We start from the raw sequence: 15,501 nt of genomic DNA, 5'->3' as shown, positions 1-15,501 counted from the left end.
CCAGGCAGGGAGCCACGTGGCGGGTAAGAGACAGACATGTATAGACACACCATGCAGAGTGAGGTTGGATATTTATTTAGTAGATTATGGAAGGGATGGAGAGAGGGTAAGGGAAGAAGGGGGAAGAGCAGAGAAAAACAGAGAGACAGATAGATAGAGATAGAGATGGGGGAAGGGGAGAAGTGGGGAGAATGGAACAAGGTAGAAGCTGCCTCTTCAGGTGAGAGATGGAAAAGAGAAGGGACTCGGGCTGGAAGCTGAAGATCAGCTTGCCTTGGCGGACAGGGGAGGGAGTGGGCATGGCTTGTCTCTTAAAGGGTCAGAGCAGATCATTACACTTAGACCTCCTTGTTTTTAGGGTTGACAAAGTGGAAATAAAACAGTATTTTAAAGAAATGTTCATTAAATATTCTACTTGTTGGACAAGAAAAAAAGATTCCTTTTTTCATTTTTGAGACAGTGTCTTACTGAACCTGGAGCTTGCCACTCTGAGTAGCAACAAGTCCCAGGAAACCTGTCTCTGCCTCTCCAGTGCTGGGATCACAGGTCACATTGAGGGGCTTTTGTGTGGGTTCTGAAGATTCAAATGTTTGGCCTTCATGTTTGAGCAGAATCGATTTTCTGAGCCATCTCCCCATTCCCCACAGACAGGATTCCTCTGTGTAGGTTTGGCTGTCCTGGGACTTGCTTTGTAGACCAGGCTGGCCTTGAACTCAGAGATTCACTTGCTGTGCCACCCAAGTGCTAGAATTAAAGGCGAGCACCATCAACACTGGCTAAGCTGATTTACTGAGTAAAGCAAGCACTCCAGAAATTGAGGTGGGCTATCCCTAAGGAGAATAGCAAGTACTGCATTGTGGATTTCTAAAGTTGTATAAAACACTTAAGAGGCATATTCATTAATATGCCCAAATCATGATAGGCCACATCTTCCTTTTAGGGTGCACTTTCCCATGATTCTCTAGAAAAACCCATAAAGAGGATGTGTCAAAACCATGATAAAGCGGGTAGGCAAGATGGCTCAGACACAAGTCTAGAAACTCAATCTCCAGAACCCACATGAAAACTGCAGAAACAGACATCCTGTTTGTCCTCTGACTTCCACATTCATGCTATGGCACACATCTGCCCTTGATCCCCAATTATACACACAATAGTAATACTGTTTTTAGAAAAAGACACAATGCAAATCACAATGAAGCTTAAGTCTTTTTAGGATGTGACTCCTTTGTTAGGTCACATGTACCACCTTAGTCTGGTAAAGCAGGAACCACATATCTGCAGCCTTAAGAATGCTTAACAAGACACTGTGTCAGGAATATAGCTACCAGAGACTCAGCTGCAGCTCTCTCAGTGACTTATCTGCTTTCTGAGACTGTTGAAGGTCCCATGTCTGATCTCTGGACAAGCTGTCTTGGCTATTGTCCCAGTCAAAACAATAATAGCATTTAAAACAAAAAACAAAACTGATGCCTTATGTAAGTTGGGTCCAGGGTTTCACATCAGCTTGTCAAGTTGTACAAATAGGAACACCAGGCTTGGGCTGCCTTCTAGGCCCTCCCCACAGTTCTGCTGACCCTAATTATCATCTTGAATGTTATCACATTCACATTCAAGTGTTGAAATGCAGATGAAATGAAGTTGGCCACAAAAGGAGATGCCAGATGTTCACTTCTACCAAGTGATAAGAAAGGTGGGGTGGTGGTGGTACATGCCTTTACTCCCAGCACTGGAAAGACAGAGGCAGGCTGATAGCTGACTTCCAGGTCAGCCTGGTCTACAGAGCAAGTTCCAGGCCAGCCAAGGCCATAGAGAAAACCCTGTCAAGAAAAATCAGAAGGGCCAAGTCTACATGAGATGTGGCTAAGCCAGCACTAAATCCATCCACCAATCACCTAGTATTTGCTCTCTCAACAGTGTCTATAGACAGCCATGCTCTTCATTGCATTTCCCAAGTCTGACAACAGGACACTTTTCCTTCAAGCACAGAGATGTAGAAACAGATGTAGGACTTGGAGTAGGACTTTAAAGACTTACCCTGTGTTTTGCCTGCATGTATGTATGTATGTTCACCACTTGCATGTCTAGAGTCCTCAGAGGTTCAAGAGTGTGTTTAATCTCTGCAAATGGAGTTATAGGCAGTTGTGAGTTACTATATGGGTGCTGGGAGCCAAACCCAGGCACCTTGTAAGAACAAAAGCTCTTAACTGCTTAGTCGTCTCTCCAGGCCCAGGATTTTAGATACAAATTATAATTCCAGTAATTGGTAAGATAGAGACCATTTAAAAATGTATGAACACTAATAAGGGCCAGGTCAAAATAAGTGACATGCTCACAGGAATGCTGTTTGGAGCAGGGTCTTAGTTCTCCTATACCAGCTATCTAAAGTTCATCTCATTCCCCTTAGCTTAGGTTACTCACATTGATAACTATCTTTGAATTTGTTCTTTGGGGGAAAAAAGGGTATGCGTGCATGAGATTTTCTTAGTAAAATTCCATCCACATTTGGGTCTGCCCCTGGTATTTAACAGATAAAATTACAATTGATAAGGCAAACATGATTTTATCAGAAGGATACCTTTTCCGAGTCCCTCTTAATAGTTTATCTGGTATTCTGACAACTCCTTGCTAACCAGCTACATCAATTATTACTCACAACAAGTTTTAAAACAAGTTTATTGAAGAATATTCTTGTGAAGGCAACCACTTTTGATTTGTCATTTAAAAAAGTTCCATTTATGCTGTGTACTAAAGGTCATGTAAGAGAACAGAGCCACATGCTTCTCTCTGTGGAACCCTTGGGTAGTATAGCACAGTGTTGTCATTTCTGCACCGTGAGAATAAATTAAAAAAAAGTCTCTTCTATGTTTGTCTTCAAAAAGCGATGAAAATAACAGAAGGTGGCATAAAAAAGCCGCATTTCTTACTCATTCCGTAGTATTGGAGCCAGTATCTAGAAATAGGAAAGAGATCAATTCAAGGAGCAAATCCTAAATATCAGTACTTCAGGTACATCTAGAGAAAGACTAACAGTGTGGGGGAGGAGGAGGAGGCAGCAGGGAGAGAGGGGCACTCCAGAGAGGCTCAGCCAAGGTCAACAGCTTCCTTCCCAAGGCAGAGGAAAGAAACAGCCTAAGCCTCCAGCTATCTGCTGTGTGATAGTGTAAATAGCCTTTTCAGGCCACACCCTGCTGGGAAATCCAGCAACCTTCTGGCTCTGGCTATTGCTGCCCTTTTCTCTGCTACTTATTGAGAACACAGCTTAATTTAGGATGCTAATTTTAGAAGTATGAAATTTTATAACAGCACCTGATTTATTAGGAATTTTCCTAATTAACTGAATTTAATCTTTAAATGCCAAACTATATTTTAACCATGTCTAAGACTTCATCCTTTCCTGTGGATACAGAAAAATGGAATCCACCACAACCATTTTCCTTCCTTCCTTTTTTTTTTGGGGGGGGGGGGTTATACCCCTGGCTGTCCTGGAACTTGTTTTGTAGACCAGGCTAGCCTCAAACTCAGAGATCCAATCTTTGCTGAAGATCAATTACCATGATTTGCTTTAAATTAGGGCAGCTCTCCAGAGAACACCTAACTGAAGTAAAAAAGGGTAATTTTGCTTTTTGAGTTCAAATGACTGAAACTGACCTTCTACTGGTCACATCTACCCTGCTCAATTCAGTCGTGACTGGTTAGCAACATGCAGCTATTTAAAATTTAAATTAATTAGTTAATGAGATAAGATGATAAAAGTTTTTAGTTGCCCTGGTCACATTTTAAGTGTTCAGGGGCCATGCATGACTACTATGGACTGCAGATGAAGAACATTTTCATCATTACACAAATTCTCCTCAATGGAACTGGTGCTCATTACCCGCTCCCTTCCCCAGGGTTAAAGATTGAACCTAAGGTCTCATATAAGCTGAGCCCTTTATCAATATGCTGAGTCTCCAGCCTCCTTTTCACTCTTTCAGATAGAGTGTAAGTTGCTCAGGCTGGCCTTGAGCTCACTAGGTCACCTTTCACCTTCACCGAGGCAGTCCTTGAAGATAGTATTTATTTCAGCTTCCCAAGCAATGAAGATTACAGGTCTGTACCACCTGGCCCATTTATATTAATTTACAAATATCTAGGAATTACAAAAATAATGCACAAATTCAATGGTTCAATAAGCACTCAAAACCCTAAGAGTTATACAGATGTTATTAGCTTAAATTACAAGAGAAAAAAAAAACCATGAGAGTATAAATTATTTTGAATACAGAAATTTAACCTGTGGCACAGCAAACAGTACTACCATTGTAGAAATGGAAAACAAAACAAAAAGTGACTCAAATGTACACTGTCCCTAGCAAAAACAAAAAAAATGTTAAGTATCTGCTAGTCACACTAAGAAATCTCTAGGACTACTGCTGAGGACTCCTAGTTAGCTCTGATGAGTAAGTCAGTGTAATAGTGCTAATTTCCTAGACTTTTTGACATCTGGAAGACTTTTTAGCCTTTAATCCCAGCACTCTGGAGGCAGAGACAGATGGATCTCTGAGTTCGGCCAGTCTGGTCTACAAGGTGAGTCCTAGAATAGGCAGGGCAACACAGAGAAACTGTGCCTGAAAAAATAAAAATCAAATTAAATAAATATAAAGGACTGAAAATTTTATGTAGCCACCAGAAATCAGATTAAAAATACTCTATATGAAAAAATGTGTGTAAACATGTCTGTGCACAGATATGTTACTATAAAAATACAACCCTAAGACATGAAAGTCTTGACTTTGGAAGCTAGCTTTCTGTACAAGTTTATATATGGAGCTTTCTGTATTCTCTACATTTCTTCAGTGATTAGATATTCTTTAAAAATCCAGACTGTAGCTAGTCATGTGTCACACGCCTTTAATCCCAGCAGTTAGGCAGCAGAGGCAGGTGAAATCTCTGGTCTGAGGACAGCCTGGTCTACAGAGTGAGTTCCAGGCCAGTCAAGGCTACAGAGACTTTGTCTCAAAAAAACAAGAACAAAACAAACTTGATACAAAACTCAAGAAATGGGGCTATTACTTCCTATCTTTCCCTTGCTTCTTAGAAGCCCCTTCTTGGAGTGGAAATCTTTACACTCCAGGGTGTGGTGCTTCAAACACAGCTGTTATCAACTGAAGTAATACACAATAAAACACAGGACTAGAACATGACTTTGTGCAAACCAGCAAGTACAAGACCTTGGGTTCTATTCAAAAATAAACAAAAGGAAATAGCCAGTCATTGAGCAGGGGGCAGTGCTGTGCACTTTAACAAATCAGAGGACTGGGGCTCTCCCATTATAACTGCAATAGTTTAAATCAGCTTTAAAATAATTAACTTGTTATATATAAAGTACAGGGTATTCAGCAACACGTAAGTTTTAAGATAAATGCTCAAAGTTACACATTACTTTCCTAAAGAGAAAGTTGGCAGTGAGAAGCCTGATGACTGCTTCAAATAAGCAACTCAGTGGAAGGAAATTTAGCAATTTGCTTACTTTCCTTGCACATGAATTTAATCTGTGTTAAGTGTCTGTTTGCCATGTGAGCATACAGATGTAAGGTCAGTAAAGGAGATAGATGTAGAATCCAGAAGCGAGGTTTTTATCTGAAGGTTGGTCACCTGGCCATTTTCCCCTGAGGCTTTCAGATAGATCAAGATAATTAAAGAGGAGAAAAAAATATTTCAACAAATTTTACTTTCACAGTAATTAGGGGAGCACTTACTTTTACCATCACAGGCTACAATTTTCACTTTATCCACTTTAATAAGTTCTGTCACCTCTCTGAATTCAACATCATTCAATACAAAAGTCCAAACATTATCGCAGAATCTGTATGTATTTAGAGAGCCCTTTAAAACAAAACATTGAGAAAAGCCATGAGAAGCCATTGTTTCCCCTCATGCTTTATTCCAAAGTAACTCAAGAGAACTTAGCTACCAAGTATATAGCTCCTAAAACAGTATGCTTAATGTTTAGCTTACTTAAATTATTTTCTTAATTTCATCTACGTAGAAATAAGTAAGAGACAACCTGGATAAGTCAGCTCAGGGAAGAGTTTAAGAATATTTTTGCTAACTATTTTTAGCACTCTAAAACAATCTGCAAATTACTTACCTGAAATGAAAATCTGTATGAAAGCTTAAATTTGTATGTCTACTGCCCTCTTGTGGATAAATTATGAAAGTCCATTTGATCTCTTTTGAGAAAGGGTTGCTCTACACAGCCTTGGCTGTCCTGGAACTCACTATGGATACCAGGCTGTCCTGGAACTGTTGCCTCTGCCTCCCAAGTGCACCACTATATCTTGTCCATTTGATTAAAAATATTAACTTTTATATGTGCATATATATATATATATATATATATATATATATATATATATATATATATGTCTGATATATGTTTGCCTGCGTTTATATGTACTACACGCATACAGATGGCTGTGAAGGCCAGGAGTCTGATCCCTTGATTTGGAGTCACCTGATCTGGGTGCTGGAAACCAAACCCACATTTTCTGTAAGAGTAATAAGCATTCTTATCCACTAAACTCTCTCCTGCCTAGTCGAGACTGGCTTCCAACTCAAAAGAGATTTACCTCCTGAGTGCTGGGATTAAACATATGTACCTAGCTCCATTTGAACTTCTTTTACAAATACTTAAAGCTCCATATTTCCCTGGGTGTTCATTCTCTAAATTCTATAAAAGCAGAGATTCCTTAGAAACATTAAGACAATTTAAATCCTGTAACTGGCTCAGACACATCACTATCTTCCAAACCAGCCTTTTCTGTGACTCTGCTGTCATTCAAATTACTAGTTTTTCTTTCCATTCCACCACATCGAGTGTCAAGTTCCGTCAGATGTGCCTTTTAAAACTTCTCCATGTCTAGCCATCCCTTTTAGAACTGTCAGAAAAGCTACTTTGACCCTTCTGATTCAGCTGGCTAAGAGGCATGGTCTTCTGCCTCTAGCTTTATTCCCCTGTAACTCACTCTTCATGTGAGTAAAACTGTGTGGCTCCTATGATCAATGGTCCTTCACTGACCTCCTGGAAGCATCAGTACAGGATCTGGACTTGTTGGGGGTCCTATGGTTTCTTTGAGGTTTCCTTCACATTAGAACCTCCTAAAGAATTGTTGTCTGGAACTTCCTACCACATTCCAAATGTTATCTTCCTTTCCACAATACCACCATCCTTTAGCTGACTCTGAATAATTCTTCAGGACTAGCCTTTTGTCTTTCATACTTGCTGTACTCCTACTGAACTGTAATATATCCTAATACTGTTAATGTATTTGTTTTAATGGTCTGCTTGCTAAACTATGTTGGCAGAAGAAACCAGTGCTTTCTGTTGTATTTTCAGAGCCCAGCAGAAGCTAGCACATTAATTATTTGTGTCTACTAAATTCATTAACTCATTCATTCACAGCCATCAGTTTTTAAAATCATCTTTATACTTAGACTCAGTTTTTACCAATATGGATGATACTGTAGGATTTTAAGATTTTTTTCTGTTTAAATATCTTGTGCTGAACTTTACATGTGAATGTATACATGCTTTTGTCCATTGTATTGGTGTTTAACCTAATAATTTTTTTCACACTTAAAACTGCTTCGTTTTATGTCCAAGGATATGTTCCTGCTCCTAGATAAAAATCCAACTCCCTCAATGTTTTTATTAAAAGGTGAGCTGCAAAGGATAGTGAACCTTTATTGTATATAATTTTTAGTTACTTAGGTATCTTGCGTTTTTGTGTATTTCTTGAGACTTAGAATCTAGTACCTTATCTATAAGAACTAGAAGAATTGCACTTTAAACAATTTTAGATTCATTTTTTCTTTCAGAGTTCCTTTGACTCAATATTGATTTTAACAGTTGTCTCTAAAAAATAGAATCTTTTAATATGTATCAATAATAGATGATATTGTTTCTAAACTTAAAACAGCAACTTAAAAGTTATACAGTACTCATTACTCATTTATAGAGACAACAAACATCAAAAATATGAAAAACCAGAAGAAACTGTCATAAGAAGGAATACTTTTTTACTATTTAAATATTTTAATGCTTACTTATTACTGTTTGAAGCTGAGTATTATGATGTTTAATTGGCCATTTCTTCCATCCTCTTAAGGGCACACAGTGGCTCTTTAAAAGTCTAGTTATATGTATTAATTCTATGTGAATTTACTTTCTAAAATCCTGCTATGGTCACGTTTCTGACATTTTACTAATAAATTTTAACTTATAAATAAAGCTTTAGTTTTCATACTTAACTCTTTTTCTTGTAATATCCTACTGAGTAGTATAACTTTTGAATCTTAAAGTTAAGCTTATTTATTGTGTAAAACCACTCTATTTCTTAAATGGGTAGATCCAATCTTATTGGTAGATCAGCAAACATTATTATACATAAAATGCATACTGATATCAAGCAATGTGACTTAGAAAATTAAGTAGTGGCAATATGTTGTTTCTTTGCTATATGGTACACCAAGCTAAACAGAATGCTTTTTGTATATATAGTTTGCAGAGCAGGGTATAGAATCCTCAGCTGCAGCAGCAGCAGCAATGGGAAAAGAAAAAGTAAACTGGAAAACTAAGTTGGTCAGGGCCAACTCTTGGAAAACTGACAGACTTAAAAACAGTATGCATAAGAAACACAAGTGTTCAATTAATTTTTGCAAAAGAAACTCATACTAGACACTTCTAACACAGCAATTAGAAGACTATCAAGGTTTTGTGAAGCTTACTGCCTCTGAAAAGTAGTCCATCAATTTTCTAAGAGGCCAAAACTTTTGCAGTTTAACAAAGATCGATTTAAAAGTTGAAATTTCAAGCTGGGCAGACAAAGAACAACTTTGTCTGAACCTGTACTATTAAAACCTAAGAATCAACTTGTCAAATTTTATACTCTTAGAGACTCTTTCCCCTCCCCTAAGACATGGTTTCTCTGTGAAGAAGCCCTGACTGTTCAAGAACTCAGTCTGTAGACCAGGCTGGCAGCAGAGGCAGAGATCTGCCTGCCTCTGCCTCCCCAGTGCTAGAATTAAGGGTGTGCACCATCATGACTGGCTGATAGTCTTCTATTTGACTATTTATGCCTTTAATTTTTAAGCATGCAAAGCTGATAGACATTTATAGATAACATAAACACATGTTTTATCTCTTCAGTAAAACATAAGTCAAAAGGGGACTCATCTATTTTGTTCACTTTTGCATTTCTGATACCTAGAACAATGTCTATTACCTAATAGGCAGTTAAACGCTTAAAAAAATAATACTTTGGTTTTTTTTTTTTTTTTTGTATTTTATCAACAAAACACTCGCCTTTCCTCAACACCTAGGTTTTCTTAAATGTTACTCATAGACTCTTTTCCTATATTGGTCTTTGTGTTTTAAATTTATTTCTATAGTAGGGCTATAACTTGTAACAAAGCTTAAGATATTGGAGAGATACAACAGGGTAACAGCAAACACCATTATCCACAATGTGTCTCCACCAACTCACATGGTAAACTATTTTGCCACATTTTGCAATGAGTTCTTAACCCCAAATTACCACAACATTAAGAGTGGTACTTTGTTCAAAGCAGGATGATTCAAAAAACGCTCAGCTACAAGAACAGACTTTGTAAGGCAAGCTATCTCAGGGTAGACGGGAGGCAACATGAAGATTCTACAGATAACCAACCTTTCCTGGAAGGTCAGAGTCTGAGAAACAACGGAAAATAAGGGTTACTCTGTCACTTACCTTCCACCTTGCAGCTAATACTTTCAGGCCTTTGAAATCTCAGTAATTCTTCAGGGACAAAAAAGCCAGACATATACAGGATGATTTGTAAAACAATGAAAATTAAAATCTAAAAGCAATTATGTATCTCATGGAATGAAGAAACTTCATACAGCTGATTTAAAAATGGAGAGATGGCTCAGCAGTTAAGAGCACTGGCTGCTCTTCCAGAGGTCCTGAGTTCAATTCCCAGCAACCACATGGTAGGTCACAACCACCTGTAATGAGATCTTGTGCCCTCTTCTGGGATATGGGCATATATGCAAACATAGTAAGTAAATAAATCTTAAAAAAAAAAATAGTGTATCATTCGATTATTATACAACAAGTTCCCAAACCAGACTAACCAAATCCTCCTGTTATGCTGAGTCCACATAAGCTCTCAGAGTAACCGGTGCAGACTTCCAGATACAGGAAAATATCCTTACCCTGAAATTGACTCTGTTCCTGACTCTCTGAGCCAATGCTGAATTTATAGCTTTATCAAACTGAAGTAGAACTTGAAGGGCAAGCTGGGGGGTGATCTGTTGAGACTGAGAAAAAAAAATGAAGATCATAAATTCACTAAGAACATTAAAGACAAAATAAATAAATTATAGTCTAATAGTTAACAGAAGTTAACCAAAACTTCTGAAGCAGAAGTCCTTATTCCCTGTGCTCTATCTAAGTGACGATGAAGCAAAACCTGACAAAACTTCTTTACTATCTTTACAAAAAAGGAAATTTGCAGTGAGTTTGTAAAGCCAGGAAAAAAATCTTCCTGTTCCTTCAGTGGTGGACAAAGTATTCAACAAATGGGAAACCAAGTTTTTTCCTAATAAAAGACATGAGACCCTATATATAAAGAAAACAAAGACAAATCTTAACAAAGTCTATATAGTAATGCCAAGACACATGGAGCCAGGCATGGTGCTGCACACCTGCAATCCCAGCGGGTTGGGAGCAAGGGCAGGAATACCAGAAGCTCTAGACCATTCTTAACTATGGAACACACTCAATGACAGCCTGGACCCTATCTCAAAAAAACAAAAGCCGCCGGGTGGTGGTGGCGCACGCCTTTAATCCCAGCACTCGGGAGGCAGAGGCAGGCGGACCTCTGTGAGTTCGAGACCAGCCTGGTCTACAAGAGCTAGTTCCAGGACAGGCTCCAAAACCACAGAGAAACCCTGTCTCGAAAAAAAAAAACAAAAAACAAACAAAAAAAACCAAAAAAAAAAAAAAAAAAAAGCCACCTCGCTCCCACATCTCCCTCCAGATCACAACAGAACATAAATAAAAAATATTTAATACTTTCTTAGTTGTATGATTTAATAAGATTAATTCTTCTAAAACTGAAACAAAAATTTAAAGTTCTAACTCAAATCTCAAAGAATCCTTCATTATACTGGTCAGAACTACTTTTAAAGTGATAGAATATCCCTTGCTTCTAACTTTGCGATGAGAAGACTATACTTCCAAGGATCATTTCTATACTTCATCACTAATAATAAGGGGAAAATCATTCACCTTAAAAATTTTTTTAACAAAAAAAATTTGAAGACTTATAAAGCATGTTTAATATTTGGCCCCCACCTGTATGAGCTCATCAAGGCTCTCTTGAAGACTGTTTCCCAAAGTTGTATTTCTGTATAACTGATATGCCATGGCTTAAAATGAAGCAATTACTTTTTCTTCAGGCTTGCATTGATGTCCTACAAATTTAATATAAAAGACCAACCTGTAACAATGTAAATTATATATAATAGTCTACTACTTCATGTATTCTAACATAGAACTATTAGAACTCGTTATCGATTACTATATTAATTTACTGTATAATTTAAAAGAATTGTTCAAAGTTGATTTATCTGATTTTTAACATTGGTATGGTATTTATCTTCTTATCTTCTTTTCTGTTTGATTTTTCGAGATAGGGTTTCTCTGTAGCTTTGGAGTCTGTCATGGAACTAGCTCTTGTAGACCAGGCTGGCCTCGAACTCACAGAGATCCGCCTGCCTCTGCCTCCTGAGAGTTGGGATTAAAGGCGTGTGCCACCACCTAGCTGGTATTTATCTTAATTCAGTATGCTGACATGCTCATTAAAATCTTTACTCTTACTTTTCCCACAGGTTTCTCTTAAGTTTAAATTTTTCCATATAGCATCCGTTCTACCTGTTGTCACATAGTGACATGGCATCTGCATTTGGGCCCTTTATTTTTATGTTCTCTTAAAATTCCATTAGAGTTCCTGCCATGAGGATGGCACTATGACAGGAAACAGAGACAAGAAGATGAATGAAGATGAACTCTGGGTCCTAAAAATCTGACTCTACAAAGGGTAACAGACACATTAAAAAGGTTAAATTTGTTGTAAAAAGGAGTGACATATTTTATCATGTAGGCTGCTTGTGGACCAAGTTGGCTTCCCATTCTTCAAGCAAAGGAGGAAAGCCTCTAGGACGGCAGGAGGGTAAGAAAAGCCATAGAAGTGCGGAAGTGTAAGGCTTGTGGACATCTGTAAGTACGGGCAGACTGTAGCGGTAGGTGAAGCTGAAGCAGAGGACAGGATGAATTTACTCCACAAGGGAACTGCAGGAACAAAAACCCTGCTTCTGGGCCCTGAAAATGGTGACAGGAGGACAGACTCAAAGCTGTTCACTGTCCAGAGACGGACACACTCAAACATTCACTATCAGATGAGATGGCAAAAGTAATGACCTGCCATCTTTCTATACAGTTGGCCATTATCTCATCCAAGAGATCATTCTGTGATCGTGAGACATTCCTTTAGCTATTGGGGTACCACTCTCAGTTCTTTACTCCCAGCTTGTGAACTACTGTATTTCCTGTTTCCTCTGGCAATTCTTCCTATGTGTGACCCTAAGGCTTCTTAAGTCTTCTCTTTACTGGCTTTCCCCCTTAGTTATTCCATCTAAGCTTATGGTGTTAAACCCCATCTATATGTTGATTACTCCAAACTTTTATCTCTTGTCCTCACTTGTCTCTTTATACCCACATGTAAAATTGTTTATTTTACACAGAAAAAAAAAATCAAATAGTTGAGACATCTCTCCTGAAGGTAAGAGCAATTGTAGGGGACCTGGGTTCAGTTCTGAAGCACCCACACTGGCTAGATCACAACCAGCTGTGACTTCAGCTCCAGGGGATCCCATGTCCTCTTCTGGCCTCTATAAGCACCCACACACATGTGTGCATGTGTGTGCATCCACACAGACACACACAGTTTCACTACTACCAATAACTAAGGTTGACACATGGTATTGTCCTCATCTATCAGACTAGATGATACATGAAGACAGGGAAATCCAGTTCAGCTCTGTATTTACCACTCTGAACAATGTGTGTATTATGTATTAAAAGAATTATTGTTGAGTAAAAAACTTGGTGGCATATCAAAAACACTAGAAATACATTCATGCGGGGCACATTTCTACTTTACTGATGAAATTAAATTAGTGGAAACTAGAATCTCACCACCACATCCATCTACTCACCTACTTACCACTGCCTGTACCCATACACTCTGTCTTTCTGTCAGTACACTAAACATGCTTTTATCTACATGTAATTTCTCACCTTTGTATCAGGCCTCTTTCTCTAGCATACTTGAGGATATTGTCTAACAATTCAGTTGTTCCTTCTTTCTCTCATCATCAATATCAGCAAACAAAGTGGCAGTTACTTCTCCCACCTTGGGTATAGTAGCAACCACCACTATTCAAAATCACTTCCCCTGCCACCTACATTCTATTCCTGTTTGGTAAAAGTTAAGGGTTATTTGACTCATTGTTTCCAGTTCTCCCTTTCCCCTAGTCATACCAAGCTCTCAGCACTAAGTGTAATGAAGCTGATGCTGCAGGCCACTGAGGGATGATCTTCACCAACCAACGCATCTGATACAGCTGACTTCCAGTTACAGGATCTCTGCTTGGTACTTCACTTTGGGGGTGTCTTCTTCTTAGATTCACTGGTTCATGCGGCTGATCGACCCTTTTGTCTGGAACTCAGAGATCCGCCTCCTCTGCCCCCTGGGTGCTGGGATTAACGGTGGACAGTCTCTTCCTTTTCTGTCCATTTATGAAGGGCTACCATTCATTTTTATGGCTTTAAATATCAGCTGGTGATTCCCCAATTCGCATGTCTTCCAAACAATTCTCAATTCTGGTACTAATTTCCTATTCAAAACTTCTACTTGTCTTTTGTATCTCTCAGCTTAAGTAACATCAAAGTTCCATTGGCTTAGACCTTTAATGTAGCTCTCAAAGTCAGGTAAACCACTAAAATATCCAATTTCTAGCAAATCTTGTAAACACAGTCTTCAAAATGGACGCAGTATCCAACCATGTCTCAACACCTCTATTACTCCCTTGTTCTAAGCCACTATCACATGGCATTTGGATCATCGAAATGGTGTCCCGATTTCACTTCATTCCACACTTGTCCCCCACGCGCTTTATTATTTGCAGTTGGGGGTTATCTTTTGAAAACGTGGGCTAGAAAAACATCTTTTTCTCGCGGCTTTCGTCTGCACTGACAATGTGGCTACCTTTTAGGTCTGGTCTTACTGTCTGCCTCTATCCCCTTTCTCGGACATGCTAACTTCCCTGAGCATGACAGGCATGTTTCTGCCTCTCTGGTGGCTGGTCTTGCTGCCTGGGATGTTCTTGCTGAGATATGAACTTGACTACCACCCAAAACTCATCCTTGCCCCAACAGCTCCCACCCAATAACGCCTCAGCTGATCACACACCCACTATGGAACTAATCCAGACCCTTTAGCTCGCTCAGATTTTTTTTTTGTTGGTACCATACGCCAAGTTACATAACGGTCTTATATTTATTCACTGTATAAAATGTAAGGTCCACGAGAGCATGGATCTTTGTGTTTCGTTCACTGAGGAAACCTGCGGGCCGAGAACAGTACCTGACCGACGACGGGAGTCAAACGAAACATTTAGTCCGTTGAAGGTAAACACCAGTCGGCATACGGGTGTGGAGAAGAGGCGAAAAGGGCCAGAGAGATGCAAACTTTGCAACGGGCCAGCAGAGAGCCGGGTCGCGCTCCCATTCGACATCTAAGCATTAGTTAGAAAACAGCTAGGAGCGACTTCAACGTCTGCTGAAGCTAGTTGCCGAGGCCATCTGCAATCCTTTAAGGTGGCGACAGCTGCAGAACCGCGGAACTCCCTCCTCCCGGGGGAGATGAAGCGGAAGCGCTCGGGTCGGGTCTCTGAGCCAGACGCGCGTCCACCGAGCGCGGCCTGAGGAGAGCGGGAAGGCGGCTGCTCCCGCGCGGCCGCGTCTGCCTGGGGGCGGCTTCCGGCGGCCACAGCGCTCGCTACCGCCCGCCCCGCCGCGGCTTCCCCGCTCCCGGCCCCGCCGCCGCCTACCTGAGGGAAGGCGCTTCCGCCGCGGCGCCAGCAGAGCCGGGCAGGGCGCCCGCTGCGACCACCTCCTCGGCCACGGAAACCACAGCGCTGGACCGGTGACCCGGAAGTGCTTGCGCGACCCGGAGGTGACGCCAGAGGGCTTCCGGGCCCCCACCTCAGCTTCCGAGCAGGAGCGTGGCCCCTCCCGCTTGGGCGGAGGAACCTCAAGCCTGCCCGACGCCTGTCCTGCTAGCCGGAGTTTGTGGCGCTAAGGCGAGCTGTTGTGGTTCATTAATCCTTCCCATTTGGAAGAGCGGCTG

At 40.1% G+C, this 15,501-nt stretch overlaps 1 protein-coding gene across 4 annotated transcripts; it reads right to left on the bottom strand.

The window, feature by feature from the left end:
- Positions 1–2,659: 2,659 nt before the first annotated feature.
- Positions 2,660–15,336, bottom strand: Gtf2a2 (general transcription factor IIA subunit 2). 4 transcript variants are annotated; one of them, XM_057767419.1, is made up of 5 exons: positions 15,203–15,336; positions 11,385–11,503; positions 10,241–10,345; positions 5,742–5,868; positions 2,660–2,953 (listed from the first exon to the last, which is right to left on the bottom strand). In XM_057767419.1, exons 2-5 carry the CDS (start codon positions 11,454–11,456, stop codon positions 2,928–2,930), a joined length of 330 nt encoding a protein of 109 aa, XP_057623402.1. In that variant the 5' UTR covers positions 11,457–11,503; positions 15,203–15,336; the 3' UTR covers positions 2,660–2,927. The 4 variants fall into 4 exon arrangements, with proteins under 4 accessions (XP_057623402.1, XP_057623403.1, XP_057623404.1 ...); XM_057767420.1 differs by lacking the exon at positions 15,203–15,336 and adding an exon at positions 14,737–15,170; XM_057767421.1 differs by lacking the exon at positions 15,203–15,336 and adding an exon at positions 13,632–14,067.
- Positions 15,337–15,501: the final 165 nt, after the last annotated feature.

The sequence above is a fragment of the Chionomys nivalis genome, chromosome 4, assembly GCF_950005125.1.
Source record: "Chionomys nivalis chromosome 4, mChiNiv1.1, whole genome shotgun sequence".
NCBI classification, from domain to species: Eukaryota; Metazoa; Chordata; class Mammalia; order Rodentia; family Cricetidae; genus Chionomys; species Chionomys nivalis.
The sequence above is the reverse complement of the archived record's forward strand: the minus strand, read 5'-3'. Positions and strand labels throughout refer to the sequence as shown.